The 27,893-nt window shown below is 41.9% G+C and overlaps 4 protein-coding genes across 9 annotated transcripts; 3 read left to right on the top strand and 1 right to left on the bottom strand.

Moving 5' to 3' along the window:
- Positions 1 to 1,581: 1,581 nt before the first annotated feature.
- On the bottom strand, positions 1,582 to 3,828 carry dazap2 (DAZ associated protein 2). The gene is made up of 4 exons (XM_062458958.1): positions 3,670 to 3,828; positions 2,892 to 3,010; positions 2,575 to 2,823; positions 1,582 to 2,440 (listed from the first exon to the last, which is right to left on the bottom strand). Exons 1-4 carry the CDS (start codon positions 3,680 to 3,682, stop codon positions 2,312 to 2,314), a joined length of 510 nt encoding a protein of 169 aa, XP_062314942.1. The 5' UTR covers positions 3,683 to 3,828; the 3' UTR covers positions 1,582 to 2,311.
- Positions 3,829 to 4,706: 878 nt separating this feature from the next.
- pou6f1 (POU class 6 homeobox 1) lies at positions 4,707 to 11,386 on the top strand. Of its 5 annotated transcripts, XM_062458952.1 has the most exons (13): positions 4,707 to 5,043; positions 5,711 to 5,811; positions 6,288 to 6,367; positions 6,577 to 6,679; positions 6,865 to 7,061; positions 7,238 to 7,371; positions 7,516 to 7,741; positions 7,865 to 8,109; positions 8,350 to 8,469; positions 8,659 to 8,889; positions 9,123 to 9,255; positions 9,349 to 9,517; positions 9,646 to 11,386. In XM_062458952.1, the coding sequence occupies exons 4-13, from the start codon at positions 6,642 to 6,644 to the stop codon at positions 9,992 to 9,994; spliced, it is 1,842 nt and encodes a 613-aa protein (XP_062314936.1). In that variant the 5' UTR covers positions 4,707 to 5,043; positions 5,711 to 5,811; positions 6,288 to 6,367; positions 6,577 to 6,641; the 3' UTR covers positions 9,995 to 11,386. The 5 variants fall into 5 exon arrangements, with proteins under 5 accessions (XP_062314936.1, XP_062314937.1, XP_062314934.1 ...); XM_062458953.1 differs by lacking the exon at positions 6,577 to 6,679 and having other exon boundaries at positions 6,875 to 7,061; XM_062458950.1 differs by lacking the exons at positions 6,288 to 6,367; positions 6,577 to 6,679 and having other exon boundaries at positions 6,875 to 7,061.
- A 115-nt stretch (positions 11,387 to 11,501) lies between these two features.
- tfcp2 (transcription factor CP2) lies at positions 11,502 to 19,505 on the top strand. 2 transcript variants are annotated; one of them, XM_062458948.1, is made up of 18 exons: positions 11,502 to 11,796; positions 12,500 to 12,684; positions 13,777 to 13,928; positions 14,057 to 14,133; positions 14,236 to 14,341; positions 14,526 to 14,632; positions 14,814 to 14,966; positions 15,091 to 15,201; positions 15,438 to 15,526; positions 15,716 to 15,764; positions 16,228 to 16,290; positions 16,598 to 16,639; positions 16,938 to 17,034; positions 17,187 to 17,277; positions 17,382 to 17,488; positions 17,707 to 17,849; positions 17,949 to 18,000; positions 18,215 to 19,505. In XM_062458948.1, the coding sequence occupies exons 2-18, from the start codon at positions 12,563 to 12,565 to the stop codon at positions 18,250 to 18,252; spliced, it is 1,599 nt and encodes a 532-aa protein (XP_062314932.1). In that variant the 5' UTR covers positions 11,502 to 11,796; positions 12,500 to 12,562; the 3' UTR covers positions 18,253 to 19,505. The 2 variants fall into 2 exon arrangements, with proteins under 2 accessions (XP_062314932.1, XP_062314931.1); XM_062458947.1 differs by having other exon boundaries at positions 11,502 to 11,842.
- A 142-nt stretch (positions 19,506 to 19,647) lies between these two features.
- On the top strand, positions 19,648 to 26,474 carry csrnp2 (cysteine-serine-rich nuclear protein 2). The gene is made up of 5 exons (XM_062458946.1): positions 19,648 to 20,705; positions 22,068 to 22,240; positions 22,360 to 22,622; positions 22,750 to 23,046; positions 23,143 to 26,474. Exons 2-5 carry the CDS (start codon positions 22,081 to 22,083, stop codon positions 24,118 to 24,120), a joined length of 1,698 nt encoding a protein of 565 aa, XP_062314930.1. The 5' UTR covers positions 19,648 to 20,705; positions 22,068 to 22,080; the 3' UTR covers positions 24,121 to 26,474.
- The last annotated feature ends 1,419 nt before the right edge of the window (positions 26,475 to 27,893 follow it).

Raw genomic sequence — 27,893 nt, 5'->3', positions numbered from 1 at the left:
TAAATGTGTATGGACAGTATATAGAAGTAATGAAATCCCTCGTGTGTCATGGGTTAAAAAATTAAATAATTATCTGAAAAGAAACAAAACCACTCAACTTACAACTAAAGAACAAGTAGCATTTCACATTTCCAAAATAGCCTTTATTCTAAATTTTCATCTTAAATTTTAAGTTTAGTGTAAAAAAAGTTAAGTGCACCTAAAGTTCTTCTGCAAAGAGCTGTGTCTTTGCCACATGTCTCAGAAAACCAGTGACACTCATCTCCTTCTTAGTAACCTTAAAAGATAGATTATGTTCCAAAGTCCATCAAATCACTTTAATACATTTATCCATATTATAAAAATTTCAAAGAGAATCCCTGAACTATAAATGTCCATAAATCCTTCGACAGAGAGACTTTTACTCCACACTGGCTGTGGTTGGCATGGCATCTACTGGCAAGCTTTACAGTACATTATATTGCTGGGACCAAGCCTCCATTATGTTACATTACAAGCACAACAATGTCAATGTATGGAATAGAAAGAAAGACAATACATAGGTTTGTTCATTTGTACATTTTGAAAGCTGTGACCCTTTTGAAGCATCAGTTTGTGTTTTGGAGGTGTGAAGACTCATGCATAATGAGGGACATGCCAAGCATGTCAAGAAAGGTAACTGGTTGTGTGACTAGTTTTACTGTGGATACAATTCTTCTGATATTAGAGTATGTGCTATTGGCTGCATGCTAACAGGTTTCCAGACAGCTGGTCAACTGTAACCTGACCAAAGTAACTTAAAATTATTTTTTCACTGAGTACTAGTTTCACGAGGGCCACAACAATCAAAAAACATTGTCGGATACCCAGTGTTATCCTAGCTGGACACGTATGACTCTACATTAGGTGATACCAATGACAGGAAATTAAATGGGAACGTCTACAGAAATTTGTAATAACTGAATCCGGATGATTGGTGAAAGTGTATTCTAAAATATCTTATTACTTTCTGCATGTAAGGTAGTTTAGTTAGCAGCACAAAAATGTTCAGAAATAGTTGTATAAACAGCAATGCATCCTTGTTATCCAATAATGCAACATCATTATTTTTTGTGTTGTCTTTGAAACAAATGAGCTGAGGGATAGTAATGCATTAGTAATATAGTAGAGTCCAAGAACTGAAGCCCCTCCAAGTGGATATTTTGCAGTGCATATGAAATCCATGTTTGTATGGAAAGTATCTGATTCTACAGCAACATTTTAAAAAGTAAATTATGTAAAAGTGCATGCAGAACAATGAGAATACAATTACAAGAAATGACATCGAAGTACTCCAGTACATAAGACAGCAACCACAGACATTCCAGATTGAAGGTCTAGGTACCAACAACTTCATCACTGCTTAATTAATTTGATATGTTTGCTTTTAAATTGTGCCATTTGAATGATCAAAGTTACATTTAAGTCACAACCAAACATTAAGTGCATTCTAGACCCGATCTTTGGTACAACCAGCTCATTGGTTATACTAAGTAAATAACTAGCAATTAAGTAAAACATACCACCTAAAGATGTGCAAAAAGAGTACTGAAAACATTGAAATGAAATATAAAAGCTTAATGTTTTATTTTAACCTTAAAAGTGTGATACAAGCTAAATTATTCTAGTGGCATACAAACTCAAAACTCCTACTTTTATATGTTCAAGCTTACATTACATTTGAAGACAAAAAAGGAGTCATTGTTCTCTACATAATCAAACACAGATGTACAACGCTGGGTATCCGACTTGGAATGAGGAATAAACAACTTGCTAAAATGTTAAGCCAACCAACCCTTTCTATCCAAATCTAAATTTGGAATTGCACTGAATTTCATCCCTTGAATTTTATTTAAGTTTACTTAAGTTAATTTATTTTTATTTAGGCTAAGTCCAGTGCTCTTTGGCACCTGATTATGTTTATCTACAGTTACCCAATAAGGTACAGAAAACCACCATCATATTTGCATGTCAAAATCCTGCAATTGTTCTCATATTCACCCATGTTTGTAAGGGTCAGGGAGTCAGTTCTGCATTCTAAAACGGGTTTCATCACTAATTACCGTCTCCCCTCTAGAGGCAGTGTTGTTAGTACTGTTCAGTGGTCTGACTCTAGATTAGAGGTGGAGTGCTGTACCTTGATCAGGGCTCTAAAGACAAGTATTACATTCCATTAGGTGATATCAGTATCGTGGCACGTCCAAGCAGCCTGTAGTGGAAGGCAGATGGAACAGGAGAGGGTAGGAATGGAGGACAACGGTAAAGGTGAAGTTGACAAGGAAAATTCTTGCTGTTACCAGATGGTATAACCTCCGTTGGAGCCACCCATGAAGAAGTTATTCTTGCGCTGGGTCATCATGACGTTGGCCCCTTGCATTGCTGCTAGCTGTGCTGCATTAGGGGGGTGTCCTGGGGGTGGGGGCTTCAATGTGGAGGGGAAACAGGTAAGCATGTATATTAATACTTTAGAAGTTAAGAGATTAAATCTAATGATTAACAGCTTGTGAACTACACTATACAATCAAAATATGAAAGTGTTTGTTATTTTCTACTTACAGGAATGGAAACATTGTTGCCAGCCCCAAAGCGAGCTCCAGCATCATAGCCACCTTCCACCAGCACTGTAGAGCCAGGGGGATACATGGCTCCCATGGGGTAGTATGCCATGGGAACATTGTGACCCATTGCTCCAACAGGCATGGTCTGCTGTAGGGGCATGTACATCTGAGTACCGGGGTAGGCAGCAGACATCTGGGGCAACTGGCCAGCTGCCTGAGACGGATGCATATATCTGGGCTGGTATATCTGCAAAAATTACAAAATTAGCGGGGGATTGTACATCAATAAGGGGAAACACATTTTAAAAAACATACCTCAGAGTATGCAGGTGGTGCATCTGTGTAAGGAGGTGCCTGAGGGTTCACTTGCATTGCAGGTGGGTACATAGGTGCACTGTTCTGCTGAGGGTACACAGCTTGCTGGGGATATGAACCTGTAATATATTCGTTTTGTAAATGAGAAAATACACTCAAGTTTTCTTGAATCCATAATTGAATAAAAAAAATGTGGGGAAATGGGTAGCAACCATAATGCTAGTATCTACAATTAGCATCTATTGAGGTCAATCAGCTTGATTAGAGCGGATAGCTTATCAACTATATCTATATGCCGAGGCTTGGTAGGGTTATAATAACAGTTGCAGATACAAACGGTGCGTTGGCGACCACAAACAATAGCTATCGGTTTTATAATAACCCACAGCTGCAGCTAAGCTAACAAGCTACCATGGGGGTATGAATTCGTTTTATACAACCCAGGTAATGTCAGGTCACGTGGACACACCAAAATGATAAAGGCAGAGCGTCTAGCTGAAATCGTGTTCCTATTTCAGCCAGGGTCTAATTGTGTTGATAGATACAAATTATATTTCGTGGACAATAAATTGTACATTATACATTTTTAGGCAGTCGTGGACGATACTTTTCACGCCAAATCATTAGATTCGTATAAAATAAATTAATCATTTAGCACACTGGCGGCCGCACTCGTAACATAAACAAATTGATCTTGGACAAAGCTGCAGATACAAGCTATCTGAAATGTCTGGACCTTGCAGCTAGACCGTTTACAATATCTGAACATTTTAGCTACCTTTGTTGTTCATTGTTCTGAAAAGATCTGTAGGCCTTTTAGTCGAAGAAAACGGAATATAGTTATACAACAGCTGGGCCTTCAGACTAGATGACAGTTCACTTCCTTGTTTTCCACGGGTTTTCAGCTAGCGAATGTTGTTATGGTGGGTGGCTGTAGTTACGTCATTTCGTGTTCGCCACTCCCATTTCTAAGGGTGAAAGTGCATGGTTTTTACATGAACTCACAAGCCTGTGCCTGCATTTTAATACAATACAGCGGTTACTTAATACAACATCGACATTATTAAAGAGACTAGAGAGAGCTAGCTACTGAATCAAGGAATCATCTCGGAGTTTTTTTAATGCAGCATATTTGTTACCCCTCCAACCCCCACCCATACACACCCAAGTGAGATACTAAAATAAATAAATAAAAAATATATGTATACATGTAAACTCAACAATCATACTTTGCTTATTAGAATGCAATGGGAAGAACATTTCTACAACCATATTCAGTAATTGCATATTGATTAAAACATACAATTATTGGATGTGCATATACACCAGTATTATACAGAGCTCTAGAGGTAAAAAAAAATCTTAGCTCTTCCTTTGAGCTCCATGGCAATACAGTACAAATGCATGCAAATGCCACTCGCTGCCAGCTGGCTGTAAAAAGATGGAAAACAACGATGACCATATAAGACAATTAACTGGTTTGATAATAGCTACGCTATATGGATATATAGGCTAATATTCTTCGAACATTTTGTTTACAAAAGTGTAGACTATGCTATAAAATATAAAATAAAGGCAAATGCCAAATTTGAAACAAAGAAATCTTTAAATTATATGGAGTTTTGTTTATTCATTTTACATCCAAAACAATGAAAAGGTTGAGACTCATTTATCTTCGGTTTCACTTAGGTGCAAGCTAATAGCACATTGTGTCCCCGCACCTAACATGGTCAGGCTCCAAGTGCGTATAACAAGTACGTTGCCTTTAAGGCAGCCATGGCTCCTCTCAAGTCGAGGCAGACATTTTTCAATGCAAGATTTTTCTTGCATAAATTATGTTCATGACGTAGTGCAAAAGGCCAATTTTGTGGTAATTTAGGTGGACTTTGCATCAGAAGTATGGTTTTACGCGACACTTCTGCCATTGTTTGGTGATCTGGACAGCAGTAGAAAAGAGACCATCATAAAATATTGAGAAAGACAGATCCTAACGTTGTCAACCCTGCTTAACAATGCAAATACTTCTTTTGTGTGCTGCCATAGCGCCTGTCTGGAAGCTGTGAGATGAATTTTTAATGATGGGTGACTAAAACAAACTGTGGCAAACCTTCTCTAAAGGGGAGAATCACTGAAAATAGAACACCTATTTACGGTAAGTTGTCAAGACATTCTGGTTCTATTTCAAAATTGCCATTCGCCTACCACGACGAAATGGCGAGAGGAAATGAGTTTTTGGTTAATATGCAATGCTCTTAATTAGCATAATTTATATATTTATGATAAAGAGAGGGAAATACATAACATTTGGACTTGGAAAATGGACCAGTGTATGGTTTTTGTCGCCGCAGTCTCGCGGCAATACTTTATTGAAATAGGATGGGGGTGGGGTGCCGATTCTGAAGTTTTGGCATATAGCTGTATATTTCTATATGGTGCGCCACGTTACTGATGTTTTGTGACGTTCTATTGGGAATTTAGGGACAACGATGACGATTGGCAGATCTCATACTCAAGACGTGTGAAACACGAGACCCGGGCCTACAAAAACAGTTATTCGTGTGTTCATTTAGTCAAACCTACAGTTCCAAAGGGCCTTACAGATCAATTAAATGCTGTGTATTATATTCCTTATTTTGCGCGGAAGTCACGTATATCTAACTCGTTTTGATCATCTTTCATGATGAAATCAGTCCAACTCTGACATCCAACGGCCTTTACAGTTTCCTATTTAGTTGAAAAAGCATCAGCTCAGACGTGTAGCGAACAAAGCATTTATTGATGTAGTCAACCTGTTTATAAAGATATTTCTGTTTTCATAGAATGCAAGGAGGTGAAGTGAACCACTTGGTGGTGTGAGCAGTGAACCATGGACTCCCAGGGACTGCCTGCAAATGATGCTCCCCTTACTGTCAATGAACAGGTATCACTTTCCCTCTCTTTGTCAACACTACCTGATATGCCCCATCTAACATTCCAGAAACTCCTGTGTTGCCTCTGCTTCCTAGCCTGACATCCTGTCATAAGTTGTCAAAACCTCCATATGTCACCATATCATATTTGGAATGCTTCACTACAAACAAAGAAATACAAGGCTGACAATCACATGATATGTCTTTAGCTGATATCTCTTTCTTTGTGTCCAGTAGATTTAAGCGACAGTCTCTTATTTTTATTGATCAATATAGTTTTAACTACTCAGCTGACTATGTCCCACATACTCATAGTCAGCAAACAAAGCAATGTATTTCATGGATGACAAGGGAACTTTCATAAAACATTGCTTTAACCGCTTGTTGGCTGATGCTCTCTGTTGTGTTGGTGTGGTAATGTCATTTGTGTCCTTTTGTTTTGGTTCATTCTGTCCTAACATGTGCTTGGCTTCTCTGTTTTCTTTAGCCATTCACTGTCTGACTGCAGAGGTCTTTTTTCAGCAATTAGGTTCCTGCACTTTGAAATTCCCTGCCAAAGACAACCAGGTATGCATCTTCTCCTCTCCTGCGTTGTCGTTCTGCATCTCAGCCTCCAGCTCCAGTCATCTGTCTGCCTTTCCTCCAGTCTCTGACTGCTGCATTCACTCCTAAATCACACACTGCTTTGAAGATGCAAATGTAAAGAAGTACATGTAGAGGTCTGCTGCATGGTCTGCTACTGTGTAAGCACAGACATTGTGTGGTTCCTCCGAAAGGTAAACCACTGCAGAGCTGATTACACACTCCCAGGGGGCACCAATGCTTACAGATTAGTCTCTATATGACGGATCATAAATTCCATAATCTTGGGGACTTGTACTGAGCCTAGATATGATCCTAGTAATGCATTGTGTCAGTTACCAAACTGCTTTTGTATATCTAGATTCATATGTTTTTTCCTTGAAATAACTGAATGACAGCATATCCACCACAGACCACACAATGTAAAAGTATCAGTAAAGTAACATTTTTACATGACTTGGTATTATCCTGTCCCCACTTACTGCTGTTCAGGTGATTGTGATGTCAGGCCATGAGACAATCCGTGTGTTAGAGGTGGAGGTGGATGCTGCTCTTCCATCCTCTGTCCCTGATGGGAGGACTGACTCTGGGCCTGAGGATGGCGGTGGTCTGGCCCCAGAGCAGTCTGAGGCCAGCACTCAAGACAGCCCGATTGTCCCCCACACCACTGGGGGAGTTGGTGAGCCCTTAGCAGAGTTGGTCTGACTCTAGTTATGTTTAATTAAAGTAATAATGCATTGATTAAAAGAGTAAAGAATGTGGTATGTAGTCAATGTATTTTACTTGTATTTTAGTTAGGAACATGACATCTGTCTTCCAAACAACAGAAGCAGCAATAGTATTTCTCACCGTCAGTGCTAGGTGACCAGGTGGTGTCTGTCGAGGCAGCAGTCTCCGCTGTTCAGAACCTGGCTTCAGCAGCTCCCATCAGTGTGGCCCTGGCACAGACCCAGGCCACCATGCCCATAACTGTACAGGGCTGTCCGCAGGTGAGAGCATGACCTGTATTTATTTGTGTTGTTGTTTTCCGATTCCCTCACCTAATATGCATCACACTGGATATTTCCTTCCTTTCTGTCTCCTTCTGGATCTAATTGAACTTGCCCCCTTCACCAAACCCCTTTGCACTGCAGGTCTTGACCCAGGATGGCTTGGCCACTCTGATGACAGGAATGATGGCCCAGACCGGGTCCCTGGGCCAGCCCCTGCTCATCCCCTTCAGCATGGCAGGGTCAATGGGGGGCCAGGGAGGCCTGGCTGTGCTAACCTTCCCCACCACCAATGTAGCCACCCTCCCTGGGCTCGCAGCCACCAACCCTGCAGGAGGCCTCCTCAAACTGCCCTTTGCTGGCCTGCAAGGTAGGACATTTTAGTCTGTATGTGTCTGTGGGTGGGGGTGTTTATGTACGAGAGTGAATGACTCCATATGTTAACGTTGACACTAAAGCCTCAGCTTAACTTTTGTTTACTTTTTCACCTCAGCTGCCACAGTGCTAAACTCCGTCCAGCCTCAGCTGCAGAATCCCGCCCAGACAGTCTTTCAGCCTCAGACAGCCTCTCTGCAGTCAATGCAGGCAGCTGTACAGCAGGTGACATCCCAGCCTACGCAGGTAACCAATGCCCAGGTTACTGCAGCCCAGATGGCTTCAGCCATGACAACGATCTCTCAGCCCAACGTGTCAGTGGCAACACTCCAGACAGCAGGACTCTCCATCAACCCTGCCATTGTAAGAACACCTTTTGTGTGTTTGTACTGTACTGCTTGTATTTTGTCCTATACATGTAATCGATGACGGCCGGCTGAGAAGCTGTTTAATGACTTGGATTTGTATATGGTCATGAATATTAGGGGTGGGAATCTTTTGGTACCTCACGATTCGATTTGAATTGATTCTTGGGGTCACGATTTGAGCAAAAATCGATTTACGATTTTTCAGAGATAAAAAAAAAAGTTTCTTCATTCTCAGATCAGTGCTGCGTCTTTGGGAGCCCAGACCCAGTTTATAAGCTCCCTTGCTTCCACCCCCATCTTTGCCAACGCCATGTCAGGTCTCACCAGCCAGATCATCACCAATGCACAAGGACAGGTAGGTTATTTACATAACCATCAGGTTGGGTGAAAACAGTTTACCTTTTTACAAAGCAACCACATACTGTATAGATAAACATTAACAGTGGTAAAAGCAATCATCCATAACCTGTTCATAACAAGTGTATTTCAGAAGTATGTCTGTTCATATCACGTTAAAAGTTCAGTGATTCCTTTTGTTCTGCAGGTGATTGGAACTCTCCCTCTGCTGGTGAATCCAGCCTCTCTGACGGGAGGTGCTGCCACTCAAGCTCTGCCTCTCCAGGGCCTGCAGGTCCAGACTGTTGCCCCACAGCTGATCCTCAACACTCAGGGCCAGATCATAGCCACCATAGGGAATGGACCTGCAGTCCCCACCTCTGCAGCTGTTCTGCCCAAGCCAGCTGCCACGCTGACACTCTCCAAGCCCAGCACTCAGGTTCAGTCCTTGGGTCATACTAGATTTTCAGAAAAGTCGTTTTTTGGAAACTTGTGTTACCAACAGTCAATTGTAGCTTTACTGTACATGATATTTTACCGCCTAGATGTTCCAGTAGGTCCTGCTCCTGGAATGTTTCCACAGAATAATGTTTTTGAAAATGTGAATCAGGGCATCAAGGCTTATCTATCACTTGCACCTTCATTGACCCACGTCATGGTGTTCCCCACCAGGCAGCGGCAGCAGTTGTCTCTCAGTCACCTGTAGTCATCGCCCCACAACCGTCTGTGATGAAAACTGTTACCTCCCTCTCCTCTGTTCCCATCGCCTGTGGAGACACCGCCACAGTCGGTCAGCTCGTCAGCAGTAAGTACATCCACCTGGCATATGCACCCCTTCTCCAAATAGAGAGTTTTTAAAGTAGGTGGATATTAATAACTGGCCCCCTCATGTCTTTAGAGCCACAACAAGCAGTCGGTGATGAAGAGGGTATTAATCTGGAAGAGATTCGAGAGTTTGCCAAGAACTTTAAGATCCGCAGGCTCTCCCTAGGGCTAACACAGACACAAGTGGGACAGGCTCTCACTGCAACTGAAGGGCCAGCTTACAGCCAGTCTGCTATCTGCAGGTAAAATCTCTGTCATTGATTGGTGACAGTAGGCCGAGTAATGCAGTAGATGGATTGATGCATTCTAAAATTATATCCATGCTGGTTTGTGTGTCACTTTTTGTCTTCCGGTCTGTTCTCATCTGCAGGTTTGAGAAGTTAGACATCACACCTAAGAGTGCTCAGAAGTTGAAGCCTGTGTTGGAGAGGTGGTTGGCTGAAGCAGAGCTTTGGAACCAAAAGGGCCAGCAGAATCTGATGGAGTTTGTGGGTGGGGAGCCTTCCAAGAAACGCAAACGTCGCACTAGCTTTACCCCACAGGCTATCGAGGTACTGAACACCTATTTTGAGAAGAATGCCCTACCCACCGGCCAGGAGATCACAGAGATTGCCAAGGAGCTCAACTATGACCGTGAGGTGGTCCGTGTGTGGTTCTGCAATCGTCGGCAAACACTGAAAAACACAAGCAAGATCAACGTATTTCAGGTTCAGCAGTAAGACTATCTGATGCCGCCATGGTTTAGTAGAGTTGGAGAAATCCTAAGTTGGAAACTGTTAAGTTTAGCAGACAGAATGAAGGAAGTAGCACTTAAATTTAATCTTGCTATGTGAACATTAAGTGCTCAGAATTCATCACCATATTTGGGATGTGCTTGTCTGTGTGAGTGAAAGAGAGAGGATAAAGAGAAAAAAAGAAATTGCATGTAAACGAGAGATTAAGGATCAACATTGTTAGGTCCTTTAGCATAATTTCTAACTTGTTTAATCAGTAAATATACAGTATAATACCATTCTGTATGACAATGAATTGAATTTGATACAAGTGGTTTTATACACTTGCAATACAGGTTTGTAAGTGACTGTATATAGAATTTGGGGCAAAATATTCTTTAATATTAGGTCCCATTGTTACTCATTGCATTGTAACATTGTTACAATTATGCTGGTGCCACCTTACAGTAGGTTTAAAATTTGTATATGCTTATTCAGTTATTATGTTTCTATATTTGTGCTTATGTAATGTGTGAGTGTTCTACTTAAAGGGAGTATTCTGTGTCAGAAAAGAACATTGCCCCTTTGTTTACCATGGTAAAGATTGAGTACAGCCCGCTTTGTCCATTTAACAAATTGGCTGCTTCAAAAGACTGCAGCTTCAGCTCTGTATTGAAGGTTCTTAAAATAAAAACTAATCAAACTTAATCAAATTGATTAATTGATTACAAATGTGTGTGTTTGAATTAATTGATGGGTCAATATAAGATTTATAATTACTAGTGTTTCGGAAGTTAATTTTCAAGACAAGTTTAGGTTTAAGATACGTTTTATAAAATTGATCATCTCAAAATGACAGATTGGCAAACAAAATCCGAGCACTTAAAAACATTCCAGCTGTCTATGTTGCATTTGAATTGTCTACTCTTAAGGGACCTTTGTGGCCTGGTTCCTTATGGAGTTAAGTGTATGGAGTTAAGTGTATTGCTAGAGTTCTGTCATACAAGCTCACAGCACAGCTAGCCCCCTGGAGCTACCAGGGCCTGTTTTTCTGTGTGATGATTTTAGACAATGATCACATGGTGAAAATATGACATTGATTGAGGATGTTTGAGTCCCTGTCACAGTTTTTATTCTTATATTTTGTAACCTACAGCTTTGAAAAATGAAGCAAATGCATATGCTGACTCTAGAAATCATGTACACAAGAATATCATGCATACACTTCTAATCATTTTTTTTAAACTGCCTCTAAAGAAAAGATGTATCTGCTATTAGGTTTACTTGTTTTGAATGCAATAATATGGTGTACAGGTATATAAATCAGTGAATGGCTGCATATAATCCAATCATTTTGTATATTAACAACTGTCTGTATAACACAATAAAGTATGTACTTATCCATTTGTCTCCTTTATTGTTGTGTGAAAATTGTCATTCCATTCCAATACAGTAGGTGGCTTTGGTCCAATGAGTACAAGACGTGTGGGCACAAAACACCATAGAAGAAGATTCCGGATATTACGGAAGCACTACTTCTTTCTTGACGAAGAAATAAACAAACCTTGTAATTTTTGTATATTTCGGTTTATTACAATCTAGAGCAATTATATTTATTCGAATTTACAAATTGCCCTGCAGGACTTATTAGTGTTCTTACTATTCACATAATCAGGCAAAGCCTCACTATTCACCATCAACTTGAGTTCTCAATCAGCCAGCTGCTTTTTTATATAGCAAAGCTCGACATGTTTATTTTAGTGCTGCTGGAACGAGGAAGCTACTAAGAGTGGACATGGCATGAAACGGTTAGCTACATTGTTAGCTAGCTAATTCACGTCCCCGCTAGTAACGGTACGTTTATCATTAAAATTCAATAGTAGTTTATATTGTGGCTAACGGTACAGTAGCCAGCAAGTTAGCCTACTTATTAGAAAGCTACAGCAGTACACTTGCTTGGTAGCCTGTATATAGGCTATGGGTAGGCGAAATATAGGTAGAGCTCGTTTAAATAGCATAAAGTGTGTCAGAGTTACGTAGCTACATGCTCCATAATGACAGGCTAGCGAGTGACATGTGGACTAAACGTGTTGGCGCCGAGCTCTCTATCAAGAGCGAATTTTAGACTGACGTTATTTTGTTTTTGTAGTCTAGCGTTAACCAACCCTTGGTTACTACGTACTGTAGTAGACACGGACAGGCTGTTGGTTCCATTCTAACAACAAAACAGGCGAAGTGAAATCCCGGCACAGGGTTCTTGTTGCTGGGTTTAGACTATCTTTAGTAGCCTACTTTCTTTAGGCAGATAAGCACTGCGAGTTATGTCTGGCGGGACTGATACTTTGATCAACATAGACTGTACTAACTCCTCAGATGGCAAATTCAATTTGACAGCTCCATCTAATTTCTTAGTAGACGTTATATCCACGAACTGAATGTGTCACGTTTTCCCCTCTAGTCACTATTGTCTTTTTTTCCCTTTATCCTTTGTTTTTTTTATGGACTTTCCAGGCCCGTGTTAAATTCACGTTTGATTGGAATTGGACCCACAAAGCTCAAATCGTCGTTGTCGTCATGGCTTGGGCGCTGAAGTTGCCGCTCACTGATGAAGTGATTGAATCGGGTCTGGTCCAGGATTTCGATGCCAGTCTCTCTGGCATTGGACAAGAGCTTGGAGCAGGGGCATACAGCATGAGGTATGTGAATACTTTGCTATTCACACTACTTATATAATTGAGACAGATTTCAGGTCTAAATTGCAGGTATAATACTGGCTTCCTATATGATCAAGTACTTCTTTGTGCCATTACATTAACCTTATCATTGCATTTCATTTCATTTTGCCTGATGGCAACGTATTTAATTGAGTATACTTTTTACAATTGTGCCTCTCCAATAAATGTGTTATTTTGCTTTGATATATTGGTAGCAGTTGTGTGTGTTTTCTGTTGGCCTAGTCAGCCTGCTATGTAGACCTGGTGGTGTTATGCAACCAGGTCAGGACATGTCCATGTGTCTTAATCAAAACCAAGCCACATCAAGCATAAACACATCTTTTTGGGAATAGTAATTTTCTCGTAGTAGTCTCAATGTGCTTAGTGCTTGCACTATGACAACCACATAGCATCAATATTTTGGGGGGCATTTGAACTTTGAATTTAAGCTTTACATTTGTTTTGTTATAGCCTACATGTTGTAGTCACCTGATTCCTTTGATGTAGACTGCACTGAAGCATGAATAACATTTACTCATCATTTACACTAGTGTGTTGAAGTAAATTCTTAGCGCAGTCTTAGTTTGGAGTTTGCTGACTCATACATTCTTTGTTCCTGGCTAGGGTTAGAAGTAGCTCTCTCAGACTTCTTTTGTTAGTTAATGTAGTGCTCAGTTGCATGATACTAAAGCAGAGTGCCTTTTTGTTAACAGAATTCCTCTGTTGAGGAGTATTATAAGCTACACAGGCTACACTGATTTTATGGTATTGCCCTGTTATTTTCCACTGCTACCAATAAAAGTGAGAGAACATCATAAATCACCTCTCATCTTTAAAAGATCTTAACTGTCTTGCTGATAAGCAGGGCCACTCAGTAGCTAGATGCTGAAGTCTTAGAAAAGTGTGCCGTTGTAAGAGTTTTACATTGAAAGATCTGGCCTTATGAAAGTAATTGTTTCTATATGCCAATTGCATTTATGTGATGTACAATAACAATATATGACTTAAGAGAAGGACCCTGTCCAATTGATGAACCATTTGTCTGTCCATTTTCTGAACCTTTTCTCCCAACAGTGATGTGCTGGCCCTTCCCATCTTTAAGCAGGAAGAGTCCAACCTGCCCCCTGACAGTGACAACAAGATACTTCCCTTCCAGTACGTTCTGTGTGCAGCTACCTCGCCTGCCGTCAAACTGCATGATGAAACACTCACCTACCTCAACCAAGGTCAGCCCTTTGATTTATCTCATTTTAGCAGTCAAGGAAATAAGCATACCAGATCATGGCAGTACTGTAAAATGATGTTCCGGAATGGTATTCAGTCAATAGAAAAAGCTTAATATTTAAAATTTCAGGGCAGTCCTATGAAATTCGAATGCTTGATAATCGAAAAATGGGAGAACTTCCGGAGATCACTGGCAAAATGGTGAAGGTAAGGCAGACATGACCAAGTCCACTCATGAATCCTTATGAGCAGTTGAATCACACAAGTAGTGTATTGTGGTTCAGAGTGTATTTGTGTGTGTATCTTCAGAGTATCATCCGTGTGGTGTTCCATGACCGACGCCTCCAGTACACAGAGCACCAGCAGCTGGAGGGCTGGCGCTGGAACCGGCCTGGGGACCGCATCCTTGACCTGGGTAAGCACAGAGCTCTCACTGGGATTTATTGCATTGTAGTATGAACTGGGAAATTGATTCAAATGGATATTTAAGACCCGATATGTAGTTAGTAGATTGTCAGTAAATGAAGGGCACCATTCATAAGTGAACATTTACAGCTAACCACATAACACTTTTGATCACCGCTTATTTCACATTGCAGATATACCTATGTCAGTTGGCATGGTCGACCCCAGGGCTAACCCTACTCAGCTAAACACTGTGGAGTTCCTCTGGGACCCGTCGAAAAGAACCTCAGTTTTTATCCAGGTAGCATGATAAGGAACACACTAATGGCCACATTTTTGTACCATAGCTTAATTTTCCATCAGAAACCTTGGTGAAAATGTGATGGAATGTTTCAGTGCTTAGTTTCAGTGCTGAATTGTAGTAGTTATAATTTTGTAATTCTGTGTATGTTTCAATTAGATATGCAATACCTTGGTTTTAGGTCCACTGCATCAGCACGGAGTTCACCATGAGAAAGCACGGGGGGGAGAAGGGCGTGCCTTTCCGCATTCAGATTGACACATTTAAAGAGAACGAAGGTGGAGAATACACAGAACACCTGCACTCTGCCAGCTGCCAGGTCAAAGTCTTCAAGGTGAGATGAATGACTGGAACCACAGACATGGCTCTTGTCTGTGGGAAGAAGATGCTCAGCTTCATGTGACACTGTGTCTTGTTATTTCCGGTGAATGCTCTCCCCGTTCTTCACATGTTAACAGCCTAAAGGTGCAGACAGGAAGCAGAAGACAGACAGAGAGAAGATGGAGAAAAGGGCTCCACAAGAGAAGGAGAAGTACCAGCCCTCCTATGAAACCACCATCCTGACAGAGGTTAGAATAATTTCTGACGATGAAGGGATACTAGGTTGTGTGGCGTACAGAAGGTGGATATACTCATTTAGAGGCAGCTACCATCTGGTTCTTCTAAGGAATGACAGTTTATAAAGGTGGAGTAGACACTTCTACCTATAATAATTCTGTTTTCACTGCATTCCATTTCCTGACAAGGTTATGTGTGAGACTTCAAAGTCCAGTGATCTGGGATTAATTGACTTTTTCTGTTGCAGTGCTCTCCATGGCCTGAAATCACCTATGTCAACAACTCTCCATCGCCTGGCTTCAACAGCACACACAACAGTTTCCCGGTGGCTGAGGGGTAGGGAACATGGAGCCCACAGCTACTTACTAGTGGCTGGAGCTATCTGGGTTCAATCTGGTTCAGTTCATTTAGTTGTTTATTGGCCTCTAACATTATGCTGTTTGTAGATATAACTATATGACGAGAAGAAACCTCTGTATAGTATGTGCCTCTCAGAATGTCAAGATATACCCCCCTCCTCCTCAGAAATGGATCACCCAATCACCAGCCAGAGCCAGTTGTTCAGGTGGCAGATGTAAGTATCTTGTTCCTTGCTCTTGTGTGTTTTAGATCCTTGCTTTTTTATACCTGATACATCATTCCTCATCAATCTCCCTTATTTTCATATATGTAATACTACATTTATAGAGCTTATTCTAACACACTGTGGTTGGTTTAGAGTTTGGGTTTCACTTTTACTGAAATACTGTAGGAAAGTATGTGGATGTAAGATTTGAACGACACCTTAATATAGGGACACAAAGCACATGAGACTAATACAGTTTGCATAATAATTCTTCTTTAAAGGCATGCATTATGTTTTATCATTTTTGTATAAAACAATTATTGGCATGTAGCAATAGGGTAAAAATGCCCTCTAAATGATAATGATGACTTTACTGTTTTTTGTCATTTGCCCTACTGTATGTTTTCTGTCTGTTTTAAATTAAACTGGCAACAAAAGAGAGGAGATATATACTTTAGTTTTGTGTTTCAAGATACTACAGATTCAAGATACCACAATATATGAACTTCCAGGACACAGTGATGGTGGAGAAAATGTAGGCTAATATTTAGTACTTTTTAAAACTGCATAACGCTCCATTGGTATGCCTGCATTTTTATGTGAAGGTTCAATAAATGCTTCATAGAATCTCCTGTCAACCCTTTGTGAATGCCAGAATGTGCACTATGCAGTCCTGATTTCAGGAGAAATACTCACTGGATTTTGTTTGTTGTGATAAAATGTGGCCTGGTAACAAAGGCACTGCTTTTCCTGTTGTCACATGTCCCCTTATAAATTGCATCCCCATAAGTTTTAAAAGTATGTTATAAAATGGTCAAATTGAGAGACCTTCTGCCTTTCAGTTGTCGTCCCATCTTCTCAGAGGAGAAAGTGAAAGCCATCAGGTATATATGAATTTATTTGCTGACTTCTTGTGTGAATGTTGAATGTTTTGACCTTTTCAGGAGCAAAGATGAGGTCACAGTATCTCAAGCCTGGCTCCCATCGTTTCAGTTTTCCTCTGTGAATAGCAATTAAACTGAACATTAATCTTTGGTGTATTCATTCTGTGTTTCTCTCTGTGCTTACGCTAACTACCATTGGAGGTAAAGGTCTCAAGAAAATGGTGATCATATTTCTCTTTTCTTCTGCCACCTCTTCTTTCTTTTTCTTCCTCTGCTTCTGTGTCTCTCTCTTATGCAGCAGAATCTGTTACCCACGGCAACACCCCAGGAAGCACAACAGTGGCTACATAGAAACCGTTTCTCACCTTTCTGTCGGCTATTTACCAATTTCTCAGGTAAGATGCTTGCTGACACACTTCAAATTTGTTGGTAAACACGCCGTTTGGAACCTGTTGTGTTTGTAAGCAGCCGTCATTACACAGGTATCTGTTGTTTTGTTGAAAATGCCCTGTCAGCACTGAAATAATGAACAGCTGTTGTGTTCCAGGGGCGGACCTGTTGAAGCTGACCAGGGAGGACGTCATTCAGATCTGCGGGCCAGCAGATGGCATTAGGCTCTTCAACGCACTTAAAGGAAGGTAGGAACGCCTCCTTCCCGTTTATGCCTACTGCAGTATGAAAAAACCTGCTGAGTGTGGCTTCTTCCAATGAGCTCTGTTTCTTGATGTGTGTCTGTGTGCAGGGTGGTGCGCCCCAGGCTGACTGTCTACGTGTGCCAGGAATCTCAGCAAGCAAGGGAACAGCAGCAGAAACATGAGAATGGAGATGCTACCAGCAACACCTTCTTTGGTCTGTATGGGTCTGCGTGCTTATCTATTAGAACTTGATGTCAAAATACAAAACAGAAGGACCTGAAGCTGTGTAGATGTGCTCATGGAGGCCTGGAATATTGTCATATACTTACACAACTGTCACAGTGTAAACATCTCTAGCACAGCGCATACGTGACTGCTACACAGAGTGAAAATGGCGGATTAGACTGATTGTGGTTGTCTATGTGTGTGCAGTGTATCATGCCATCTACTTGGAGGAGCTGACGGCTACGGAGCTGACGGAGAAGATTGCTCAGCTGTTCAACATCTCACCCAGACAGATCAGCCAGATCTTTAAACAGGGCCCCACAGGCATCCACGTTCTGGTTAGCGATGAGGTTAGACCCAGTGGTGCATTCTTACATCTCACCTTTTATCTGGCTATGTCATCTTTATGGTGATGTATGTGTGTTTTACATGCCACTCTCTCCTCACAGATGATTCAGAACTTCCAGGATGAGGTCTGTTTTGTTCTGGATACCATGAAAGGTATGACTAAAATAGAAAAGATTCCCTACTCTGACGCAATAGCGGTTTTTCCTATTTAAACTTTTTTTTTGTCCTTTTAAGATGATGCTCATTTTAATATGTGCTATTGTATATACACAGAGAGAGAGTGTTGTATAAACAGATGTTGTATTTATTCAAGCTTTGCATTGATTTATATCTCACCATTAAACAATGTGTGTTTCTTTGTTGACAGCTGAGACAAACGATGGCTACCACATCATTTTAAAGTGAAGAATGACATGGGGATGGTGTAGCCCTCTCTCTCTCCTTCTCACCCAGCTCTGCCAGCCCCTCCACAGCCTCAGCCCCCTGACCTGATGTTCCTGGACTGTGCTGGAGACTCTTCCATGGCTTTTCCTGGAGCACTCTCAACGAGGCAGCTATGGGAACGTATGACTGAAGCACCTGACCCTGCCCAACACCTTATTGTCTTACTTTGAAAGGAGTGACTCTGTTTTGCTTGCCATGTTGAAGAAACCCTTTCTTTGCCTGGGCCACTGACGTGATGTGGTGTAGTTGTACTGCCCTGTCCCTTATCTCGTCAAAAGAAGAGAATGGATGGCATCTGGTGTGCCAAAGCGCCCCTGCTTCCAAATCAAGAGTTTTTTGTTCCCATTTTTCTATTTAGTACTATCTGACACCGGACATTGTAACAACAAGGTACAGGAAGGTTGTCCCTTCTTCTAGGCTGCCAGACTACAGTGAGTAGTTAGTCTGATAGGAGAGTGGCCATGGTTTGACATCTGCTATGACAGCACTTGCACAGGGCGGTAGCTTCAAGAGATGTCCCTGGTCAGGCAGTGAGCAGACATTGGCAGCCATAACAACCCTAACAACAGTTATGTCTTTCATGACACTCTTGGGAAAACCACGAGTCTGTCAAGTTTGTTCCTGTGAGCCTTTTCCTTGTGAGAGAACCTCTGTGAAGCTTTCCAAGACCTCTGAAAACTGTTGAGACCTAGTGTTATGTACTCATCATCCCAAGGACTTGTACTCACTAAGCTGGGTGATGATCAGATCCTGTCTGTTAGATATCATTGTGGCAACACCAGCAACCAGCCTCCCCCTGCCCTCTCTTCCTACATGATATCACCTAACAGTCCCCTTAGAATGGGTTTTATGCTCAACAATTTATGAATTAGGGATGATAAATGAAATCCCTCGATTTGATAGATTGTCTACAAAGAATATTAGTTGTGAATCATGTTTTTATGTTTTATAGCCTTTTTTTATTTTTATGTTTTCCTGCTTTTTAAAAAGTTAAATATGCATTTTTTGCAATATCATTTTGGATATTACCACTTGGGAATACTAATACATGTAGTGGGTTGTTATGCCCAAACCGCATGTTGACAGATTTAGTTCTGTTGAATCTATCTATTTTACTAAATGCTTACACAGTATGGATGGACTGACATTAGATGCTACCCATCTTTGATCCTTGCCCATGTTTTAAGAATAATTAAACTAATAAGGCCTACCAATTTATTGCCTGGTGTTTGTGTTTACCTCACATTCATGTCCCACCTCATTTTAATTGGTTTTAAGGTATTTTGAGATCAGGGCAAATATGTCTGTCACACATTTAGTTATATGATGGTACACGTAGAACTGGAGTGATATAAACTAACTTTAGGATAACCACAGAATATTCAGGGTAATTTCTTTGGTTTCTATGGTAAAATTGTCTTTGTGATGGACAAGGAACACCTTAGAATGGTGGATTGGGATCTGGGAGATGCTACAAAGCTAATGGACAAATATTAAATGGTGGATAATTTTTTCGAATAATTCTGTTGCTTAAATATATATTTTGGGCGTGAGTAGAACTTTAACTTTACTAAATTTAACGTTTCATCGCAATGAAAAGTTGAAAATCATGGACAAAGAGCTCCTTATGACTACATTTCCCAGCCTACGTGGCGCATGGGATGTTTGTGATGTCACAATGAGTATATATGGCTACTGTGTAGCATTCTTAACTCTATTGTTACATTGTAACAAACCGGGGCAGAGGAAAGGAAGAAGGACGTCAATACGGAACAAAATTTGTAACAATCTGGCACTACCAATAAACAAGGACCTAACCGCATTGCCATATCACACTTGAAGACAGAAAGCTACATCGAGCCCACTGAAGCCGTCCTTGTAGAAAAAGGATAAACGAACCCAGATGTCAGCGGATTGCTTCTCCAGTAGAAACATTTAAAGGCTTTAACCAGGAAGATAAAGCATTCGTCGATTAAATTGGGCAATTTTTTCATTCTCATTGAAAGCGATTATACCTACAATAAATTTCAACTAAACTGTATGACGTCCTTCTTTCCCACCGTCTGCCCTGCTGTAAAAATGGCTATAGGTTTTCTACGTCTAAGTTAAATGGAATTTACACTCATGGGAGCGACCTTCTAAGATATGTAGAACAACGAGATTGGAGCTACTGTAACCTAATGCAGAAATAGCTTTAGCCTACAAACTGACAATCATTGCCTATCTTATTAAAAGCTAGGCCTTAAGCAGCTGCTTTTTGTGCATTTGTTAATTATAAATAAATATAGCTCCCTTTCATTCGAATAAACATCCGAAAGAAGACCAATCGGGCGTAAGATTAATGAGTTGTCGGTCCAGGGTAAAAAGAACGGTGAACGGGTTCATCGGAAAGACTGTCCTTGTTTCTGCCTCAGGTAAGAGGGTCTAGCGTTTCACACTAACTGGGAAGACTGTCATTGTGTTACTTGGTGAGGTTGTGATATAGTGAATAGACTGGCCCGAACCAGGCCTGTGTCTATCAGGTTTACATTAAGCTGTGCTGTCGCGACCCTGTTCATTGTCTTCCCTTTACCGGTAAAAGGTTTGTTGTCATTTGCTGCTGCAGTTGTTGAAAGGTTTATTGCCTGCACGCCCTGTGCATGTGGCAGATGCTCTTCCAATTCGTTTACACTTAGCGCCAGAAAATCGATTCGATATTTATCTGTGAAATATATTTCTACATTGTTCTCAAGATGTATGGTCGAATACTATTGGCCATAATGGTGATCTATTTTTAAAATGGTTCGTGAATTTCATGCGTGAATCTCTAATTCATATTTGTGCTTAACTGTAAGATGACATTATCATCATTTGTAATTAATTGTATACAATGTACATCAATTTACAATGCAATAATTTTGAGTGTCCTGCATTAATATGTAGTGGTGTAAATGTGTTCCAGCAGTTCCACTGTACAATACATGATCTTAAGCAAAGAATACTGGAGCCTGCCCAGTGCCCTGTAACTCTTACAGACATTTAACATGGTTGTGCTGGATCAGATTTCACATCTATCGATGGTATTTAGTGCATGGGGCATTAGTGAGTCTAAGCCATATAAACAATGACATTGAAAAGCACAAGGATGGCATATATTAGTTGCACCAATTTGCTGTGTGTCCATTCTGATCTCTTAGCCAGACCTTGTTTGACCCCAGTAGTGAAATGCATCTGAGGTGTTTGAAATCCCCTGCTAGTGACGACCACTAGGACTAAAAAGACGTAAAGTCAATCGAGATTAGCTGCTCTAAGGCGGTTCTAGAAAACCCTGCTTTTGTAGTTGCCATGGTGATGTTTTTCAGACTTGATGATTTTTGGAGCAGGATTTCATGCGAGACGAAGGGAGAGGGGCAGGAATACAGATGAAAGGAGACTTGGACCAAAAACTGATGTCACCCACTGTGTTATCATGGAACAACCCACAGAAAACGAGATGTACTCAAGGCACTCCGCTATGCTAACGAAGGCTCAATCTTGCTAAATCATTTCAATTGTGGTTTATGGATGCAGTGCTATATAAAAGAAATGGTTATAGTAATGCCAAAGTATTCTTTTGATCCAATACTGGCCCCCTTTTAAGATTGCATCATTATAGTAATTAATTGTCAACAAAATATCTTAGTTTGAAAGTCAAGGATACAAAAAGTCCTTGTGTAAATAACAGACTGGTTTTCTGTGTTTGTGTGCAACCACAATCTGTTTTCACTTGACGTACTGTCTGCCATTCACCCCTTCAGACGCCAAGTTTCCATGGAGGCCGTTTCATCTCTCAGCCTCAAGCGAAGATTTGAGGAGGTGGACAGTGGTTCTCCATACTCCACGCCAAAGGACTCTGACGATGACATCTCCAGCAGCGACAGTGCTGACAGCTGTGACAGCCTCAACCCTCCTTCCAGCACCTCCCTCAAACGTGAGACCAATAGTGACTAGAGCAGAGCTACCCCCCCCCTCACACACACACACACAAAATGGACCCATTTCATTAATATTTTTGTACTTACACACTTTCTCTTCCACCTTCCTCACCAGCAACCTCCATTCTCAGAAGACACAAGCCCTCCCCTGGGAGGAAGCGGGTTCGGTTTGATGTGGTGACGGTGTATTACTTCCCCCGGAGGCAGGGTTTCACCAGCGTGCCCAGCCAGGGAGGCAGCTCCCTGGGCATGGCCCGCCACCACTGCTCCATCCGTCGCTACACCCTGGGGGAGTTTGCCCGTGAGCAGGAAACCAGCCACCGCCACACCCTACGCCAGCACTTACGCCAGGAGAAGCTCAATGCCCGCAAGATGAAAGTAAGCCGAAGTCTCAGTTGTTTTTATTAGGTATTAGGGGTTAACACACTATCCAGTTTCAGTTCTAAGTGAGGACCGTTGAATAATTTTTTTTAAAGCTAAAAGTGCTTCCAATCTATCTCTTCAGCTGACGAGGAATGGTACTGTGGAGTGCCCCCAGGCAGAGCTGCTGACCCTGGACGATGTTTCAGACGATGACCTGGATATGGACGGTGTGGAGGTGGATGACTGTTTCTTCTTGCAGCCACTGCCCACCAAGCGGCGACGGGCGCTGCTGCGGGCTTCTGGCATCGCCCGTATAGATGCCAGGGAGAAGGCTGAGCTGCGGAGCATCCGACTGTCCCGGGAGGAGTGTGGCTGCGACTGCCGCTTCTACTGTGATCCCCGCCACTGTGGCTGCAGCCAGGCGGGCATCAAGTGTCAGGTGACGACTGTTTTTGAATGTGTGTGTGTGTTTGGGAGTGTGAGGGAAGTAGTGAGTGTCTCTCTTTATCTCTCTCCATATTTATTCTCCGCCCAGGTGGATAGGATGTCCTTCCCATGTGGCTGCTCTCGTGATGGCTGTGGAAACTCAGTAGGCCGCATTGAGTTCAATCCGCTCCGCGTGCGAACACACTACCTGCACACCATCATGAAGCTTGACCTGGAGAAGAGGAAGCTGCTGGGCCAGAGGGCCGGGGAGCAGCATGCTGAATCTAACCGCGTGTCCTCCCTATCCTCCGCCAGTCCTCCATCCCCAGACCTGTACTCGGGTGCTGGGCTGGACTCTGAGCTGGAGGAGAGGGAGGTCCAGGCGGTCCTGGAGATGCAGGACCTGCTCACAGTGCAGGACAGTCTGGAGCGGGAGAACGAGACGGCTGTCCTGCACCTGCAGAGTGCCGAGGAGCAAGAGAGGAGGGAGAGAGAGGAGGCGGAGGAGGCTCAGAGAGGCCTGGGGGAGCAGGCTCTGTGCCTTATGCCTGGAGGCCTGCAGGGGGAGCTGTCAGCAGAGGCTGGGGTAGAGGGGGTGGGGAGGATGCTCCTACAGGGCCCGTTCCCGTCTGGGACTGCTGTGGTCTGCATCAGTGACAACCAGGAGGAGAACCCTCCTGGCCTCCTGAAAGACCCAGCCTCTCTGCTCTACTACCAGCTAAGCCCCATTGAGGCAAGGGAATTTAACTCTCTGCCCCGAGAGGAGGAGGAGGAGGAAGAAGAGGAGAAGGAGGAGAAGGAGGAGAAGGAGGAGAAGGGGGAGAAGGAGGAGAAGGAGGAGGTGGGTAAGATAAAGAGAGAACAAGGAGGAGGAGAGGAGCGAGGAGAGGTTGAGCATAGAGGCATTACCTGCAGGCAGGACGGTGACGAGATTTTGCCAAAGGTGGCTCTGTGCTCAGAGAAGAGTGAGGTGGAGGAGGAGAGCCCTCCTAATGGGCAGTGGCAGAGCCCTCCTAATGGGCAATGCCAGGGAGAAGCCTGCTTGGCCACAGAGGGAGAGATCTATACACTGCCTCCGGAGGTTTAGTACTAGCACCTCTGACGATGTTTTGCACAATAGCTTCACCCAAGCTAAATAAAGCGTACTCTACATGGTATAGTTTTGTTGTTTTCCGTAATGATGTTACAAGTCAGAATTCATTGTAGCAACTGTCATTGAACATAAATACACGTAGAAATGAGCATGAGCATTTGATAAGTAAAGGAGGGGAAATGCACACACATCTTTCCCCAGCAGTGCAGTAATGAGGATCTTGGCCTTAATGAAAGAACTTTTCGGTCTGTTTGTAATTGATAGCAAAGTATAGATGTCTTGTTTAGTTCCATACCACCTCAGAATAAAACGTAGTGGTGTGAGCGTAAACATTTGCTCCTGAAGGTTTGTGGGCCTGTTCAGGGAGCAGTTTCTTCCTCCATTGGATTCTAGTGATCCAACCAGGGATGAGGAGAATGTGCCCTTAGATTCTTGTGTGTTGTATTGAGCTATATACACTGAACACAAATCGTTATGAAAAGTCCTCAAGCTAGCATTGTAAACGTCATGCTTGTACTCACATCCTTACAGCTGGATTGTGCTGTAAACATTTAAGCCAAATCTTGGCCACTAATAGAATTCCCCTGTGACAATAGACCTAACAATCCTGGAAATACTTGTTTTTATGTGTACTGTATAAGTGTTTGCAACAGGCAAGGCACAGCTGAAGTAGCTGCTTCTCTAATCTGTATGCCCGTTGTGAACCGGAGGGCACAGGGTGTAGTGGCCCTGCGGCATTGGGGCATGAAGGTAAGCCTGCCATGCAGAGGGTGGACACAGGCTTCTGTTACTACATAGTTGTGCTCCTGGTCTACCTGGGACCTGTCATGCAGACTCACTTTATTTATCAAAAGACAGTCTTACCTGTCTTATTGACCATTTCAATGCTTATGTTATTCGACTTCTTTTAACAATATGTCTTTTTGTAAATGAGAAATATCTTGATACTCAGCAACAGAGAACCTAGGGGTCTTTGTTTCATGAATGAAAGAAAATGTGTGCGTCTTTTCACTGGTTTTTTTAGCATGTGAGATCATAATACACACAGGCACAGAACACAACTCCCCATGTCTATGTTTTCACTTAATGTATGTCTTCATGAAGAAGTGTCATCTGTTCAAATCAGAGGTCAATATGCCCTTACTATACAAACAATAGCATTTTAAGAGTCATAAGAAAATGACATGCCTATGTTGTTTGAAGTAGTTAAAACATATATAATAAATTATAGAAAGAGGATATGACAAAACATGAATTGTATTTATGTTTAGTGTGTAAGGGATTGTTCATGTGCTTTTTTGCAAATTGCGTGTGCATGTTGAGTGTTTAGTTCAGTGTGTATGGCTATGTGTTTTCATGTGTGTTTGGGGTTATGGGGTTGCATAAGATTAGCTAGTTGTGTTATCCCCAGAAAGGTGCTGTCATCATAGGTTTACAAATAATTTTTTCTATTGTCAAAAGACAGATCTTTTCAAGAAATAATGTGTGTGGATGTATGGTGGATCTTCAAAGTTTAACCAGAATTCTTCAATAATATAACTGTAACCATTCATTTCTGTGTTTAAGCACGTTGCTGATGTATTGGGGGAGCCTATTGCAGGAAAGCGATGGCTATTGCACTGCAATTCAGTAATTGTGATAATGATATAAAGAATGACATATGTTAGGTATATACTGTGTAAATGCAATCCTATAATCCTTTTTTTGTCTTTTAAATGTATTTTTATGGCCTGTCTATTTGTACTGACCTATGTGAGTGTGCCGACTCTTCATGTATAAACTCTCTATCCTCTCTGCTGCAGCCCACTATGTGACAGTAGGTTCGATATGCCTCCGCCTGTCTCCATCATGCCCAGTGTAACAGGCTCACCATCGGATGAGGCGCTGTGCATGAGATGTCTGATATGTTGCTCTGCCTTTTCATTGTCTTAATATGAACACGCTTATGAGTTGCACCAAAACAGTGGTTCCAAACCTTATTGGAAGATCTCATCTTACTGTGAATTCTGCGCACTACGTTTACTGTTGCCAGGAGACACAGATTTTGAAGATGTTTAAAAGACCTTTGTACCTGTGAAGTAACTGGTCATTGAATAGTTGGCTGTTGGTTGCTTTGGCTTCCTCTGAGTTTAGGTTTGGGACCACTGTACTAAACGAAATCCAACCCATGTAATTGTGTGTGTGGGATTGTTTGTGTGTGTGTGTGTGTACGTGTGAATGAGAAGACTAATTTATGCTTGGTTTGGACTTCATCTCAAAGCTGTGAGAACTAATATGATGATAACTGTTGCCTAAAGAGGACAAAAGGTTTTATACAAAAATGTATGATACAATAAAATAAAGTCATTTAAAAAATGAAATTTCTGTTTTATTTCATGTTTCTGTAAACAATTCCTCATCTTAGAATCTGAAAACTATGTAGAACATTTTCTGTTGTTACTGGTTAATGTTTGACTTATAGAGCATCCTCCAAAAAGGGTAAATGAGAAAGGGGGGGGGGGGTCAAATCGAGAAAAATTGTGAGTGCGTGTTTGAAAGGGAGATTGGTTTCTATAGAGCTGATGAGACAGGTTTTATAGAATGAGTTATCATTAAGGTACTCTACCTATACATCATCCACTAGAGAGCAGTATTCACTCAAGTTTAATAGGATGGAATTGTTTGCCAGTCTACTTGCTCAATGCTCCTGATAGAATAATATTTACTTTTAACCAGTTGAGTGCATGAAAACGAAATTTCCACTCCATGCTCTTCTGCAGCTGTAAAGACTAAAGTTTTCAGAATGCAATTCACCATGTCAAAATTAACATTTAATTATATCTCTAGCCTGCTAAGTCCTGTACCATTTCTCCACATATCGGCAAAATCTCTGACACATCCAAAAGGCTCAGACCATACCCTTTCTTGGTGAACTCAATCATTTCCCTTTTCACTTCAATAGCAGGAAGCTGCTTTCTGAGTAAAGTGACACAATGCCTACTCTCTATTCCGTATGAGCTAGCTGGGAGCAGATTCCTTTGAGGTGCTCTTTGCCAGTGTCACCAAATTACCCACACAGGCTGTCTCTGAGATTTTGAAGCCTAGAAAGTATCAGGATGCACACATGGTGTTGGAAATGTGCTTCCTTTAGACCTCCCACAAAAAGAACGAGAAGTGCCATCTATTCTAAAAAAAGAAAAACATCACATCTTTGAGTATGTACCATGCACAATCGTGTGCACAAACACTTGAGCTCTGGAACAATTGTGGTGGAAGTCCATGACACTGAGAATCATGTACTACCTCTTTGGCTTTTCCTGCAGTTGTCTCTGTATTGTGTAGCCATTCCAATGGGCGGAACTCTTAGTCAGAACTGATAGCATTAGGGCTGATGATGGAGCATGGAGCAAATTTGTCTAAGAGCTTTAGGGAAAATGTTTAGGGACCTTTTGTGAAGTAAATTGGCTATCATAACTTCATCAAGGAACATACTGGCTCACTCTTCTTCTCTCTCCTTGCTGGTGTTGAGTCTGAGGGAGAACAGGCAAGATGGTTGAGTGGAGTTGGGCCTCACCACACCACATGGAGCCAAACTGCTCAAGTCCACCAGTCCACCAGTCTGTGAGCTCTGCTCCCGGTCTGGAAAGAATGTGCTCCCTGTGACGCCAGTGCTATGCCATCATTACGGTTTCATAGAACCCCCAATCCCCATTAAATGGTACCATTCATGAAATTGGCCGACAACTCTCACTGTTCCTCTATTCTGTTCTTCGAGTGCTGGTTTGACT

The sequence above is a fragment of the Osmerus eperlanus genome, chromosome 4 (genome assembly GCF_963692335.1).
Source record: "Osmerus eperlanus chromosome 4, fOsmEpe2.1, whole genome shotgun sequence".
Taxonomy (NCBI): domain Eukaryota; kingdom Metazoa; phylum Chordata; class Actinopteri; order Osmeriformes; family Osmeridae; genus Osmerus; species Osmerus eperlanus.
This window is presented reverse-complemented; position numbering and strand designations above follow the sequence as displayed.

Bases quoted from the DNA above. Each gene is read 5' to 3' on its own strand.
- tfcp2 (XM_062458948.1), top strand. From the start codon at position 12,563: ATGGCTTGGGCGCTGAAGTTGCCGCTCACTGATGAAGTGATTGAATCG. The intron at 14,633-14,813 runs GTAGCATGATAA...CCTTGGTTTTAG, and splicing joins GAACCTCAGTTTTTATCCAG to GTCCACTGCATCAGCACGGA. The intron at 17,489-17,706 runs GTCTGTATGGGT...ATGTGTGTGCAG, and splicing joins TACCAGCAACACCTTCTTTG to TGTATCATGCCATCTACTTG.
- dazap2 (XM_062458958.1), bottom strand. The intron at 2,824-2,891 runs GTATGTTTTTTA...TAATTTTTGCAG, and splicing joins CACCACCTGCATACTCTGAG to ATATACCAGCCCAGATATAT. The intron at 2,441-2,574 runs GTAAGTAGAAAA...TCCACATTGAAG, and splicing joins GCAACAATGTTTCCATTCCT to CCCCCACCCCCAGGACACCC.
- pou6f1 (XM_062458949.1), top strand. From the start codon at position 6,131: ATGTATTTCATGGATGACAAGGGAACTTTCATAAAACATTGCTTTAAC. The intron at 7,742-7,864 runs GTAGGACATTTT...TTTTCACCTCAG, and splicing joins GCCCTTTGCTGGCCTGCAAG to CTGCCACAGTGCTAAACTCC. The intron at 8,110-8,349 runs GTAAGAACACCT...CTTCATTCTCAG, and splicing joins TCTCCATCAACCCTGCCATT to ATCAGTGCTGCGTCTTTGGG.
- csrnp2 (XM_062458946.1), top strand. From the start codon at position 22,081: ATGGAGGCCGTTTCATCTCTCAGCCTCAAGCGAAGATTTGAGGAGGTG. The intron at 22,241-22,359 runs GTGAGACCAATA...CTTCCTCACCAG, and splicing joins TTCCAGCACCTCCCTCAAAC to CAACCTCCATTCTCAGAAGA. The intron at 22,623-22,749 runs GTAAGCCGAAGT...CTATCTCTTCAG, and splicing joins TCAATGCCCGCAAGATGAAA to CTGACGAGGAATGGTACTGT.